The 15,035-nt window shown below is 35.3% G+C and overlaps 1 protein-coding gene across 1 annotated transcript in view; it reads right to left on the bottom strand.

The window, feature by feature from the left end:
- LRRC9 (leucine rich repeat containing 9) overlaps nucleotides 1–15,035 on the bottom strand; it is a 95,062-nt gene that overhangs the window by 63,000 nt on the left and 17,027 nt on the right. Inside the window, exons 8-12 of the mRNA XM_059915736.1 lie at nucleotides 14,774–14,929; nucleotides 11,525–11,721; nucleotides 10,492–10,623; nucleotides 3,138–3,314; nucleotides 2,688–2,805 (exon numbers count right to left, since the gene is read on the bottom strand). Of these exons, the coding sequence (XP_059771719.1) occupies nucleotides 2,688–2,805; nucleotides 3,138–3,314; nucleotides 10,492–10,623; nucleotides 11,525–11,721; nucleotides 14,774–14,929 (780 nt within the window). The remainder of the gene's footprint in view (nucleotides 1–2,687; nucleotides 2,806–3,137; nucleotides 3,315–10,491; nucleotides 10,624–11,524; nucleotides 11,722–14,773; nucleotides 14,930–15,035) is intronic.

Genomic DNA, 15,035 nt, shown 5'->3' with positions numbered 1-15,035 from the left:
TCCATTAGATAGAGGCTATGTGCATGGCTCTCTGCCTGGACCAGACACTGCCAAACTAAGCCAAATCCTCCTTCTCAGCTGCTTACACAGCATATCTTTTAAAATCAGATCCCATCTCTTAAATGATGCAGAACATAAATGTCAATCTTTACTCATTGTGTGCACACCATAACATAGAAATTTAGCTTATCTGATCTTTGTGCTACCCAGTGATTTTTCTAGCCAATTATGTTCCCCCATTTCTAAGATCTTAACAATGAGAGTAATTGATGGTGTGTGGAGAAATAAGGGCAGAATAGTAAACTTTAACCTTCTGGTATTTTCTTGTTTAGAGGCAAGACGGGGAAGGAAAAGGAAACAAAGATGGGACAACCAGAAAAATGTGAGGATAACAATAGTGTATGGATGCTAAAGGAGAGTTTCAAAATGGAAAGAGCAATCAAAAGTATCAAATGTTTCAGCAATAACCTGCCTCCTTAGCACAGAAGGCTGCGTGTCAGTCTCATAATCAAATGTTTCAGCAATAATGGTGAATTTAATAAAAATTTTTCTATGTGCCAGGAACTGGTCTAAGAACTTTTTTGGTAAATTTTAATAATATATTTTATTTAATCTAATATTTCCCAAATATTATCATTTTAATATGTAATTAATATAAGAAATTATGGTCTTTTTTTCTGTACTAAGTCTTCAAAAACTGGTATTATATGTCTTAAACCTTTAGCACACCTTAATTCTGACCAGTCACATTTCAAATGCTCAGTAGTCACATGTGGGTGGTGGCTACCATATTGGACAGAGCAGTGTAGAGCGCTGCTGGAAGGATTAGAGATATTGTATCTCCTTTAGGAGATGCAGGGGATAAAGTGCTAGCACAGTGTCTGGCAGGCAGAAAACACACAGAAATAGCCCCATCCTTCCTCCACCCTCTGTGCCCATGATGGTTCAGAGTTCTCTGATATGACCCTGAGCACTTCACTTGCCTTCCTCAATTCCTCACCTCCTTCCTACTTCTCTTCCAGAAAGTACAGTGAGGGCACTCTCACTATACCACCCTGCTGAAGCCACCATCATCTCTGGTCTGAGCTGCTGTAGGACCTCCCCCATATAGTGCCCCTGTCATTGCTTCTACCCTCTCCAATTTATTCTCCACCGAGAGGCTGGAAAGCTTTCTTGGTGATTTTTTTTTTTTATTGTGGTAAAAAAAACACATAAGGTAAAAGCTACCATTTTAACCATTTTAAAGTGTACAATTCATTGGCATTAAGTACATTCACGATGTTGTACAACCATCACCACTATCCATTTCCAGAACGTCATCCCAAATTGAACCTGTATACTCATTAAACAATAACTCTCCGTCCCTCTATCCTCCCCATCCCCTGGTAACCTCTATTCTACTTTCTGTCTCTACCAATTTCCCTATTCTAGATACCTTATGTAAGTGGAATCATACAGTATTTGTCCCTTTGTGTCTGGCTTCTTTTACTTAACATAATGTTTTCAAGGTTCATCCATGTTGTAGCATGTATCAGAATTTGATTTCTTCTTATAACTGAATAATATTCTATTGTATGTATATACCACATTTTATTTATCCATTCATCTGTTAATGGACATTTGGGTTGCTTCTACTTTTTGGCTATTGTGAATAATGATGCTATGAACAAGTATCCAAGAACTTTATTGCGCATATCTCACTAAATCCTAACCATTCTGTTAAGTAGATACTATTATTATCTTCACTTTACAGAATGGATGAAACAGGCACAGAGAGGTGAAGTCACCCAGCTGGTGAGTAGGAAAGCCAGGATTCAAATGCAGCAATACTTTGATTTTATGCGTGCCATGATGAGAAAAGGATTAGGAAACACTGATCTATACCAGTGTGCTACAGCTGCCTCGTCAAATGGGTGGAGGACCGAGAAAGGTTGATTGGATATTTTGGAGCTCAGGAGTGACCAAGGATAAAGCAATATCAGTATCAAGGTGGGGAAAATGAAGTAGAGAATAAAGAAATGGTGGCAGTAAAAGTAAAGAGAAAAATAGGATGATAGAAAGCACAGCAGTGTTAACTGAATGAATTTTTTCAAGATGGAGAAGACCTTGGAGAGTTTAAAACAGATTAAAGAAGTGGATTTCAAGATCATCCACAAAAGGATCACAATATAAAATATAAGATGCCTAGAAAGATTAAATAGATAATCATGAAGATAAAGTAATTCATGATTCAACCAACTGTAGATTGAAAATATTTTAAAAAAAGAATTCTGGAAAGTTCCAAAAAGCAAAACTTGAATTTGCCCTGCTTCCACAACTATTTACATAGAATTTACATTGTACTTACAACTATTTACATAGCATTTACATTGTATTAGGTATTATAAGTAATCTAGAGGTGATTTAAAGTATACAGAAGGATGTGCACAGGTTATATGCCAATAGTATGCCATTTCATATAAGGGACTTGAGCATCCTTGGATTTCGGTATTTGTGGGAGGTCCTGGAACCAATCCCCCTTGGATACTGAGGGATTGTACTTTCCATGATAGCACTAAGCTTTTTGTGAAACAGTATAAGTTTGCTATAACATGAATGAAAGCATTGAGAATCAAACCACGCTTAATCAGTGGCAGAGCTTTATTCATTAGGAAGAAAGCATTATTCTGAATGACATTTTATGCTACCTTGCTCGTTTCACTGTCTTTGAATCCTTTTTCAAGTATGTGTAGCAGATGCTTTTTCTTCACTGTAACTTCAGGATCAAAAACATAAAAAAGGCATTCCAGCATCTGTTGACAGCTCCTTAAGAATAATTAAGACAAAAAAAGTTTTAGAATTGATTTCAGAAAAGCCTAGCTGTAGATAAGTTGACCATATGCCTTGCCCAGGATATTTCCCATTTACGCTGGATGTTCCAGTGTCATTATTAAACTTCCACTCCTCCTCAGTCTCAAAAAGAGCTCCAATGTGGATAAACTATGAGGTCATCCTAGTCAAGGAAGATGCATGAAAAGGAACTATTTACTGACAAGGATATTTTTCAATATTGTAAACTTTTAAAACAGAAAGACTTTTTTTTACAAAATAAAATCAGACTGTTGTAAAAATGTTCCTTATGGAAGTTAACTTCTTACTCTGAATCATGCATATCTTCATTGTCCAAAAACTTTTGGAATTTCTCTTCAAATTTTAGTCTCAGAATACGGTTGTTAACCTTGATGACACGTTTTACTTTCACTCCTGTAATACCATATGTTCTGAAGTCCCATGTACAAAAACGTGATAGAATTAATTCATAGCAGGAATTAAACCTATATGGGATTACAAAATATATGCAAAGAAAAGAGATTTTCCTTAAAATGTTGAGAACACAAAGTTACATATGAAAAAAGTAATAGCTAATATTTTATGTTTTTTTGCTAAAGATAAATGGTCATATAGTATGGCTCTGATTTGGTTCTTATTCAATCAGTAAAAGAGGCGCTAAACTTTGAAACGTAAAATAATAGTTCTTTTATTAATTATTATGTATTTGTTCTGACTAAAAGATATGGAGCAATCCTCCTTTATTGAAACACTTCCTTTTTTGGCTTCAGTGAAACTACATGCTTCTGGCTTTCATCTTACTGGCTGCTCTTTCATGTTTTTCTTTGCTGCTTCTCTTTCCTCTGACAGACTTCTAAATGTTGGATTGCCCCAGGAATCAGTCTTTGGCTCTCCTCTTGTTTCCATAAACTCTATCCCTAGGTGATTTCACCTGGTCCTTTGGGGATACATATTTTAAATATATTATTTATATATATATGTAAGTACATATACATATATATTTATTATACTAGTAAATTCCAACATTTTATTTTCAGGCTTTACCCTTACCCCACTTAGCTGGATATACCCACACTTGAACATCCAACTACCTGCTTGCTATGTTCACTTGTATATGTAATAGGCCTCTCAAATTTAACTCACCTGCCTTTAAACCTGCTCCTCCTGAGTGTTTTCCATCTCAGGATATGGCAACATCACCTAACTGGTAGCTTAGGTTAAAATCCCAGGAATAAACATTGCCTCCTCTCTTCCTCACCAATATCCGAGTCTTCAGCAAGTCTGCTTGACTCTATATCTAAAATACATCCTGAATACGACCCTATTTAATCATTACCACTGCTATTTTCCTAGTTAAAATCACCATCATCTCTTAGTTGGGCTATTGCAATAACTTCATAACTAGGGATATAGAAGTGAAAGAGGCAGGGTCCCTGCTCTCATGGACCCTATCTTCCAAGGGAGTTGGACAAAAAAATAAACAAGACATAAAAAAAATCTAAACTGGTAAGTGCTCTGAAGAAAGAGAGGCTTGGGGGTAAGGAATGGAGCAGGGGATACTTAAGACAGGTCTTGGGTAAGACCGTTCAAAGAAGATATTTGAGCTAAGAATTGAAGGAGAAGTAGGGGCCTGCTGTGTGAAGATCTCAGGAAAATATACACAATGCTCATTTGCTTTCTGCTGCCCTTACCTGGCCATGATCAAAGTAATAATTCTGGCCCTGTCTTAAAGTAGCACAGAATTTAGGTTAATTTGAAATTCAAGGGGGGGTGGTCAACTGTATGGTGACAGATGGAAACTAAATATTTGGTGGTGAGCACGCTGTAATGTATACAAAAGTAGAAGTGTAATGTTGTACACATGAAACATATAATGTTATAAACCAATGTTACCTTAATGAAAAAAAAAGTAAAAATAAAAAATAAATTTGAAAAAAATGGATCAGTTTGAAAAGGAAGTTAAGTGCTCCTATATGGGGTACATCTGCCTTTGAATGAGATGACTGGTCCTCACTGGGATAATCAACCAGGGCCTGAGCATGGGTGTGGGCTAAGATCACAAAGGTAAGCTTCCTGATGGGTTGTCTCTTCCTAAGACTAACATCTGAGCTCCTAATTTAGAGCATTCCGCCTTTCTCACTAGCGAAGACTGAACCAGTACAGCTAGGAACTGCCCAGTTACTCTTCCCCCAGAGTTGAAAAGTGAGCTGCCCAAACCATACTAATCCCAGAGGAGCTTGCAGTCTGGTACAGGAGACAGATAGAAATAGTGCTGCAATCCAGCAGAATGCTGCTAACTAGTTCAGAGGTCCGGCTAAACAACCAGATCATCATGTGCAGTGGGAAACCTACAGTGTCATATACAGAGGGATTATTTCCTGGGTGCGCCTAAATTAGTCCAAGTCACCCCTAAACAACATGTCCTGGAACCACTGAAACTCATTATTACTTGCACTCTAATTATTATTATTATCATTATTATTGTGCTCTGATAGAAACTAGTGCTATAGGCATTTTATGTAGATAAGGTTTTTGTTATAAAGTAACAAAAGGGTAATCGAGAATTGCCCTTGAGAGTAATCAAGAATAGATGGAAGTGATGAATGGACAGTTCCCAGCTTCTAGCCTGGTCTCCCAGGAATGCAAGAACCAGGAATGGTACAGGAAACTCCAAGTAGTATGATCCTTTCATAGAGCTTTTCTTTGGGAATTAAGCAGCTGATCCTTTCCTTATATGGAATTCCTAGAGCCCTGGAGATACGGAACCCTGATGCTGAGAGGACAAGGGCTCTGTGCTATCTGGGGTCACAGTAGTAAAGCAATTCATTCAATCACCTGGCCACACCATGGATGAGAAAACATCATTCAGAGGCTGCAATACTGCTGGAGGAGGGAGAACAGACCTATGCTGATAGAGAAGTACTGAGACTTACAATATTATCAGTACGTCATGGAGGATGATAAGTTCTCACACCATTGTTGAATATGTGCTACATGCAACTGGGGAGCATGTCATTACTGGTCTTTATACATATAATGTATAATCTTTATACATATAATGTATAATGTATACTGATATAATGTATATCCGTATACATTACTGATGTATACACATTTTAGTCTGAACCTGAAATAATGACTCTCTAGGACTTTGTATAAAATAATATTGAAATCTGCTACACCTTTCTTTCAAAGAGTCTGATAGATTTAAGGGCAAAATTCAAACTACCCAGCCCAGCCTGCAAGACCCTTAATGATCAGGCCCTTGTCATGTGGAACTACTGAGTTCTCCGAACATATTATACTATTTCCACACCCTTTCACATGCTGTTTCCTCTGCCTGCAAAGTCCTTCCTCTAATTCTTCGTATAGTTAACTTCTATCGGTCCTTCAAAACTCAGATCAAAGCATCTGCCTCAAGTGTCCCCACTTCCAGAATACTTTCTCTAACTCGTCACTCTGCTTTGATCTTCACACAGCTGCCCCCTCCTACATTCTCCATGTGTACAATCATCCCAGAACTTATTACTGTTTCATTACCATAGTCTTCTACACCAGATTGTAGGCTTGATTAGAGAGGGAACTATATCTTATTTGACTTTTATCACTAGCACCTAGCATAGAATGTGACTTATGGTAGAAGCTCAGTGGATGAATGCTGAGCAAGTGAACAAAGTAGAAAAGACTCAAAGATTAAAAAGATGCAGTCTCTATCTTTACCGAGTTTATAAACCAATAAAGTGAAACAGTAATAGGACAAGTACAAGCAAAATTATAATAGAGTATAAGATAGGAGAGATAAAACTCAGTGCTATGAAGATTCAAAAAGAAGAAGAAATGACTATAGCTGATGGAGATGACAAGAAAATTCCTCACAAAGGAATGGCTTTTGATGTCATCCTTGAAGATAAAGTAAGTTTTGACAGGCAATGATAGAGCCAGGGCCTGGGATGCGAGGCATTCTGGGTGAAGGAAGTAGAACAAAGAAAACCACTTATGTGATGGTGTACCAGGTATATTCCAAGAGCAGTGAGGCATGCACAGTTCAGCTGACTCTGAAAGGGTTTGAAAAGGGGTTAGGGTAGTTTGGAGACTATACAGTGAAGGACATTGAATGTCAGGGTGAAGAGTTAGAATGTAATTTGGAAGATAACAGGTTGCTACAGGAGGCTTTTGTTTTGTTTTTAACAGAGTGCTCTTGGCATAGGAAGGGACCGGCTATATGTAGCAATAGTCTAAGAGGAAGGTCATGACGGCCCGTGTGCAGGAGATTTTGGTTACAAAGAAGGAGAGAACGAATGCGAGAGACATTATGGAGAGAACCTGTGCGTCTTAGGCTGATTGGATATGGAGATTAAGAAAGAGAATGGAGTCAAGAATGGCTTCAGTGTTTGTTGTGCCTCTATGACTAAGAGGACGGTAGTGCTACAAACAGGAATGGAGGAGTCAGAAGGAAGGGGTGGTTTGTGGGCAGGAAGAGGAAAACAAAAGCAAAAAGATTAAGAACTAAATATTTTCACATCACCTTGTCTAATCCTAACAGTAACCTTTTGTGATAGTTTTTTATTTTCTCATTTTACAGATGACATTCAGATGAGTTAAATAACCATTTTAAGACTATGCAGATAGAGTTTGAACCTAGGCTTTCTGACTCTAACCCCACTGTCTATTTTTTACTTTACAGCTGAGTTCCGTTTTAAATGTATTGAGTTTGCCTTGCCAGTTGGAATGTCTAGAAATGTCTAATAGGTAGAAATTCAGGACTGGAGTAAAGGAGAGAGATTGTAACTTTAAGTAATTTTTGAAAGTGCAGGAGTAGAAGAGACTGTCAAGGGAGAGTGTAAAAAGAAAATAGGAAATGTCTAACTACAAAAAAAAAAAAAGAGAGAGAGAGGTGAAGTTACACGGAAGGAATGGCTAACAGCAACAAGATCTGCAGAGGTTAGGAGAGTGAGGGCCCTTCATGTCACCGGGTGCCCTCACTCATTCAGTAAGAGCTGAATGTGTGAGCATCCACAGTGGTGATATACATGTTAACTAAGATATTCAGTTATACAGAGAGATGCCTACAAACGTTCATTAATATACAAATGATGCACCCATTTAGCAAATGTAGAATGCACATGGTTTTAAATGGCTGGAGCTTAATAAAATCTATTAAAATCACTTCAAAATCCTAAACAAGCATTTAATAAATACTGTTAACTGACTTGCTGACTTAAACCATATCAAAAACAAATATAAAACAGTATAAAACAAAAAGTCTGAGTTTCTGTAGCTCCCTAAAACAGTACAGCATGAAATGTTTATATATAAAAAGTTAGATTAATTACTGAAAGTTATTTTATAGAAAAGAGTGAACCTACTAAGTGAGTATGTATATATTGATATGGAGATTTCAATTAGTAGTTATCTATTGAGTTATGAATCCAGCCAGCCCTATGCTAGATGTAATGACTTATAAGGCACATCCTATCTGTCCCCAAGGAGCTCACAGAGTCACTTATATATTGTTTTGTGGTACTTTGAAGTTATTTTTTTAAATTGTAAATGCCATGTATCTATAACCAGGTTAAAAAAGCTTCTCAAGCACAAGGACAGCATCTTTGATACTTTGGAGTCCCCATCTGATAAATGTTAATAAATGTTGTCTGATATCAATAGATAACTCAGTTGGCAATACAGAGGTAAATAATATGATCTATAATGAAAACGCTGTAGTGGCAACAATCTACTCAACAGGCAAGTCTCTGTAAAATCAGGACTTTTTAAACTGAAAAATAAAGCTCTTCAATTTCATAAAAGAAATGAAGCTAAAAAATATTCAACGATATACAATTAGAAATCTGCAATGCTCTTTTACTATAAACATAGGCTTTTCTGATAGAAAACCTTTATGTTTTAGTTCTAGCTCTACTCCAGTACTTTTTATTTAAATGCTAAATATTGGCCTTAAAAATATTAAAGAAAAGTCAGTGTTTAAATTATAAAATGACTAGATATGTACCACACAGAGCAATTTAAAGCACTTTGTTATTTCCCAATATACGTAAAAGATCAGAGCTAAGGTAGCCAAGCTTGTAGTATGCTAAAAGTAACAAACAGTCCTTGAAATTTTGCCAACATGTATTTGATTTTCTCCTTAAAATGGATCAAGGTTATTTTTATTAAAACCAAGTAAACAATTGTTAATGCCTATTAAAATCCACCAAAGCTATCTAAATTACTATCAGGCTGACACGGTTACCTAAATGGCTTTTTAGTTATTTTGCTTTTACATATTTTTTTCACTAATGTACTTGTTTTATAAAGAGCCTACTTTGCGATAAGTTAAAAAGAAACAAATAATAAAAAACAATTCTGTTTAGGGTGAGTGAATACAAATGAAAGACTGAAGAATTACGCATACATCCTGCAGAGAGACACCATTCAATTCTTACACTTGAAAAATCAAGGCCTCTACTTGTTTACATGGGAACTGGGATGAATACCTTTTATATCTTTGTGTATAAAAATCAAATATTGTGGTTAAGCAACAGTGATAACTGTTGGGCAAATGGATCTACTGATACAAAAGAAAGTATTTTAAAAGATGCCTTTGTCCCTTGGGCAGAGCGTCTTAGACTTTTCCACCAAAGTACCCCCAAGGCCCTTCAGAAGATTTACTCACAGAGGTGAGTTAGAGCCACATCTAATAGAATCAGAGGACTTGGCTTAAAGTAATGGATAACAGTCACACATTTTTCTTTCTAAAAGGTTACTGTAAGTTTTGCATTTTACTTCACAAAAATCAGTGTTTGTTTCAACACTGACTGTGAGTAAAACCATCCTCTGGGGTGATATATCAAGTCCATTCTATAGCTTTACATGGTTCCTTGTTCACGGGCTTCTCAATTTTGAGAAAGTGACTGCAGAAATATGAAAGTTATGATATTTTTGTGCCAAGACTCTCTTTTTTTAGGATCATTTTTTTGGTTGTACCATCTAGCTGAAGCAACACAACCACTTCCTTGTGTCTACCAGTAGGCCTTGATTCTGAAGTGTGGATGCCTTTTTCCTGTTTCCATTTTGGGTGGCTTTCGCCATTTTTGTCCAAATGGGCTTTTCACCCGAATTCCTGGTTTTCAAGTGTCTGCCTTGTTTTAACTCATAAAGTCTATGTGCACCCTGACTCTAGCTCTAGACAACTGGTTTCACTTTGATCATTGACCCCCAGGAAATTTACTAGGCAGTCTCCTCCAGTGTTTGCAACTTGCTGTTGCCAATCCTGCTTTGCCACTCCTTCCCTATTCTAGCTTCTCACCCAGTATTCAGAATCCAGGGCTATATTCAGTCCATAAATAAACCGTATAAACATACATAAAATTAATTCTTGACCATAAGCTTTTCTAAATTATATTCTGCTCTTGGGCTAAGGGAAATTAAGTAAAGAGCAGAGAAATACTATTAGGATGTTTTCAGGTTAGCTCATGGCAATAGTATAAACAGAGAAATGTATATATGGTAAAGTAGGTAACTGCCAATTTTCAGTGGATGAATAGTCAATATGGAAAGTGTTTTGAAATGGGACATTTTAAGATTTTTATAAGTTGATATTTTGGTTGATGATCCTAAGCACTTAAAATTAGTTTTAAAGCTATAACTAAATATCAAAAGATTTACCAGTCATCAGATCGAGTGCCTTCTTCAAAGTGGATGTTTCCCACAGTCTCCAACTCAATTAACAAAAATGGGATTAATAAACTATGACTTTTCTTCTTTTGTTTGACTTCAATACGATAAATTCCTTCAATTCTATTTAAGAAAAAAACAAAGCTATTAAAATGATCTAAAAATCACAACATTAAAATTCATGATAGTTTCTTCTAAGCTGATGTTAAAATATAAGGCTTTCATCAATGGATAAAGAAAGCTTGGTGCTAACAGTTAAACCAAGTAAAAGACATTCTGTTTTTGGCAATTAAAATCACCTGAAATTTTGTTAACCTCAGAGTAAGTGAAGGTTAGAAGACTCTCCTGGATCCACCATTTATGATTCTCAGATCTTAGACAAGTCACAACATTTTTCTGCTGCAATTTCTCAGAAAATGACAAGATTGATAGTACCTACACCTGAATAGGCTTTTTTGAGGATTATAGGCAAAATATATGTAAAGCTCTTAGCCAAGAGCTTGGCACAGAGTAAGAACTCAATAAATATTAGTTATTATTTTGTTAGTATTTATTATTACAGGGCAAACTAACTTATCCACTTAGTGCCTTAGTAAATTAAAAAAAACATTCACAGTACTTACTAAGTCTTCTTGCTTTATGTTTCTAGTTGATACTCAACCTGAGTTTCTTTCTACATGATTCCAGACAACTTTTGTATGTGCTTTCTGCACCAGTAGCAGCTAACGTTAAAAAAACTAATGTTTTTAATTTGCAGACACTAGAGTCATGATGTGACAAGAAGCCACTCAGGGGAAGTCCAGTGTTCCTAGTAAAGTATTGCTTCTGTAAAAAACTATATGCTAACTTTGAACCAATGATGCCTACCTCTACTAAGAACTGGACTGGAAAAACATGTCGTGTTTTACTTCATACTGTAATTCTTTCCATTCCTGAAGGAGAGAATTGAGCTCGACCAGTGGCCCAGAACATTCTTTTCCCTCATGTTTCAAATTTGAACAACTAGATAATTCATTAAACATACTCATCTAGTTTTTTGTTCCAGAATGTTACCCTTTCATTCAAGGCATTTAGTTTGGTCACTATCTTCTGTTGAAGACTTGGTTCTTCTGTGACAGTTTCACAGTTCTTTGATTTTTCAAGCTCAGTTACTTTATTGTTACTGGATCTATCATTGTGCCCTTTGCCAGATCCTCTGAGTTCAGTCAGTTCCCGTTCCAACTGTTGAAATCAATGTGCCAGAGAGCAAAATCGTTTAGTGGAATCTATTAAATATTTAGTTAACTTAAATTAACAAAGTAGCAATCTAGATAATAAATAAGCCAAACTTCATAAAAACATGGCAAGCATGTGATTATAACTTTAGTACAAGTTCGGTCAACCAATTTCTCTTGACCAAGTGAAAGCCAATATTAAATACTTCAAACATGGCAGTTCTCTCAATTGAAAATAAGAAAAGCAAAGAAATAAATTTTAAAATATTATTGATGAGTTAGCTTCTAATAAAGCCAAAGTAAAATGATAAGAAATGCTGGTTTTGGAACAAAGAGAATAAACTTGAAATAATGTGACTTTCATCACTCCTACTTTTCAATTTTTCAACTACTTAGGTATTCTGGGAAACAACATATAAATACACACAAGCATGGATATAGGGGTGCACATTTTTCTCTTTGCCTCAGTCTCCTATACGGCTCAGCACAGCAATGTCTTTATTTAAAATTTTGATATTTGGGATTTTTTCTTGCTGTTCGTAATGGACTTTTTTTGCATTCATTTGTATTTTTAAAAAATATTATAATAGGGACTTCCCTGGTGGTGCATTGGTTAAGACTCCATGCTCCCAATGCAGGGGGCCTGGGTTCGATCCCTGGTCAGGGAACTAGATCCCACATGCATGCCGCAACTAAGAGTTCACATGCCACAACTAAGGAGCCCACATGCCGCAACTAAGACCGGCACAACCAAATAAATATAAATAAATAAATATTTTAAAATATATATTATAATAAAGTATATGATTTATCTTAATTATGGAGGTTTTAGACCTTCCCTTAAACTTTGGGCCCAGGGTGAGTGCCTCATTTGCCTTACCCTAACCCCAGCATCGTAGAATGGATTTCAAGATAAATTGTACTGTACACAGAGAAGTGCATACAAATAGAAATTTGTTAAGTATCTATACTCCCTTCTCTATAATGGCTATATACAGCTGTTAAAAAAATGAAGTAAGCGTATTTTATAAAAATACCTATAGTTTATATAATCTATAGCTATTATTTTTCACATATTAATACATCCATCTGCACATGAAAATGGCAGATATAAAATGATTTCCATATACTGGTTCGCCTGTGATTTTTTATTCAAATAAATAAATTATGTTAATGTTTTAACTTTAAGAATACCTTTCTGATTATAATATGAATTTAAACCTGTTCATTTGAGAAAGAGTACTAAATATATTTTAAAAACTTGATTTTTAATGGCTACATACCATTCAATCTTAAGAATGAGTAATTCTGCCTCTCTTTTTAAACATTTAGGTAGTTTCCAATTTTTTGTTGTTATTAATAGTACAGTGATGAATATTCTCATATAAATATTTATCCAAATCTTTAAATAGAGTGCTAGAAGTAGATTTACTGGGTCAAAGGCTATGAGCATTTTTAGGCAGTTAATAATATATATGACTCAATTACACTCTCATCAGTGGTGTAATAGTGTCACACCCATCTTCACCAGGCAGGCTATGACAAATTTATAGGTGAAAATGGTTGCTTGTTGTCTTATTTCATATTTGGAAATTAATAATCAGGTTGAGGTCCTCTTTCAAATGTTTATTAGTCTTTATTTCTTCTTTTGTAAAATGATAGTTTATGGAATTTGCTTAATTTTTCTATTTGGATACATACTTTTTTGTCTTCTTTAAAATTTTTAAATTTATTTATTTTTGGTGGCATTGGGTCTTTGTTGGTGCGTGTGGGCTTTCTCTAGTTGCGGTGAGTGGGGGCTACTCTTTGTTGTGGTGCACAGGCTTCTCATTACAGTGGCTTCTCTTGTTGCAGAGCACAGGCTCTAGGCGTGTGGGCTTCAGAGTTGTGGCAGGCGGGCTCAGTAGTTGTGGCTCGCGGGTCCTAGAGCGCAGGCTCAGTAGTTGTGGCACGTGGGCTTAGTTGCTCTGTGGCATGTGGGATCTTCCCAGACCAGGGATTGAATCCGTGTCCCCTGCATTGGCAGGCGGATTCTTAACCACTGCGCCACCAGGGAAGTCCCTACCTTTTTGTCTTGTTTTATTTATGAGTACTTTTATACTAAGGATATTATGTTTGTCCTTCATGTTTGTTGAAAACAATTTTTCAGACTGTCGTTTATTGTTTATTTTCATTAATGATGCTTTTTAGTACAAAACCATTTTACTTTTTTTTTTTCAATCAAATCTAAATTCTGTTCCCTGTGATATCTAGTATTTTTCTTATTTGGCAGGCTGAGATCAGTTAAATATATTAATCTGTATATTCTTCTGCTTTTTTATGTTTTCATTTTTACATTTTCTTTTTTCCCCACTGTATTTACTTTTAGTAAAGTATAAACTAAGGATCCAAGTCCCCTATTCCCAAGTAGTTTGACTATTTTTGTAACACCATTTTTTGAATAAACCATTATTTTCTTATACCTTTTTTTTTAATACAATAAGTTCTTATATATACAAAGTTCTGTTTTGAGGTAAGTAATCCTTCATTTTTCAGAGTCTACTTTTAGTAAAGGAAATCCAATTTATTCTAAATAAAAAAGCACATATAACTACTAAAGCACAAACTATTAAAATATACAACATGATGGGAACTTTATAACAAGCTATACTTTAATAGTATACAACATACAATAGTAAAGGAGTATTTTAGCATTTTAGACAAGAAAATGAATTTTGAGCACAGCCTGCTGGTATCTAATTAAAATGTAGTGAAATAAGTCTAACAGATCTCTATAACTCACTGAATCATACTGAATTACACAGCATTTTTAAAATTTTATAAATTAATATGCCTATACCTTTTTTAAATTGCAGATTTCTAAGCACAGAATGAAGCTTAGTTAAGTACCTAGAATCAAAACATTTTCAGGGCAAACTTACTTGAAACTTAGCATTAATTTAAAAAGGTATGTATATGTATAAATGTATACATACATATAAAATTTAAAAGCTAATAGTATCTTATCTGCCAGTTTTCTTAAGACAAGGCTATCGAAATTTTACAATATTAAATCTTACATTTTTTTTCAAAAAGCTGAATAATTTTATTCGTTCTTCTGGCAACTTCTGTAATTTACATTTTCGATCATTCAGTTTTTCAAGGTCTTCATTAAAATGCCTCTGAACAGTTTTTATACGCATATTGTAATACATTATTTTTTTCATTGCTGTGGTCTAAAAGTTAGAAAAAAGGTTAGCTGAAACAAAAAACATTATAGGTAATTATTAGTGGTATTATATGAGTGTGGTATGTTCTATATAATTATTTTTAAGTTTTACA

Source organism: Balaenoptera ricei, chromosome 2 (genome assembly GCF_028023285.1).
Source record: "Balaenoptera ricei isolate mBalRic1 chromosome 2, mBalRic1.hap2, whole genome shotgun sequence".
Taxonomy (NCBI): domain Eukaryota; kingdom Metazoa; phylum Chordata; class Mammalia; order Artiodactyla; family Balaenopteridae; genus Balaenoptera; species Balaenoptera ricei.
This window is presented reverse-complemented; position numbering and strand designations above follow the sequence as displayed.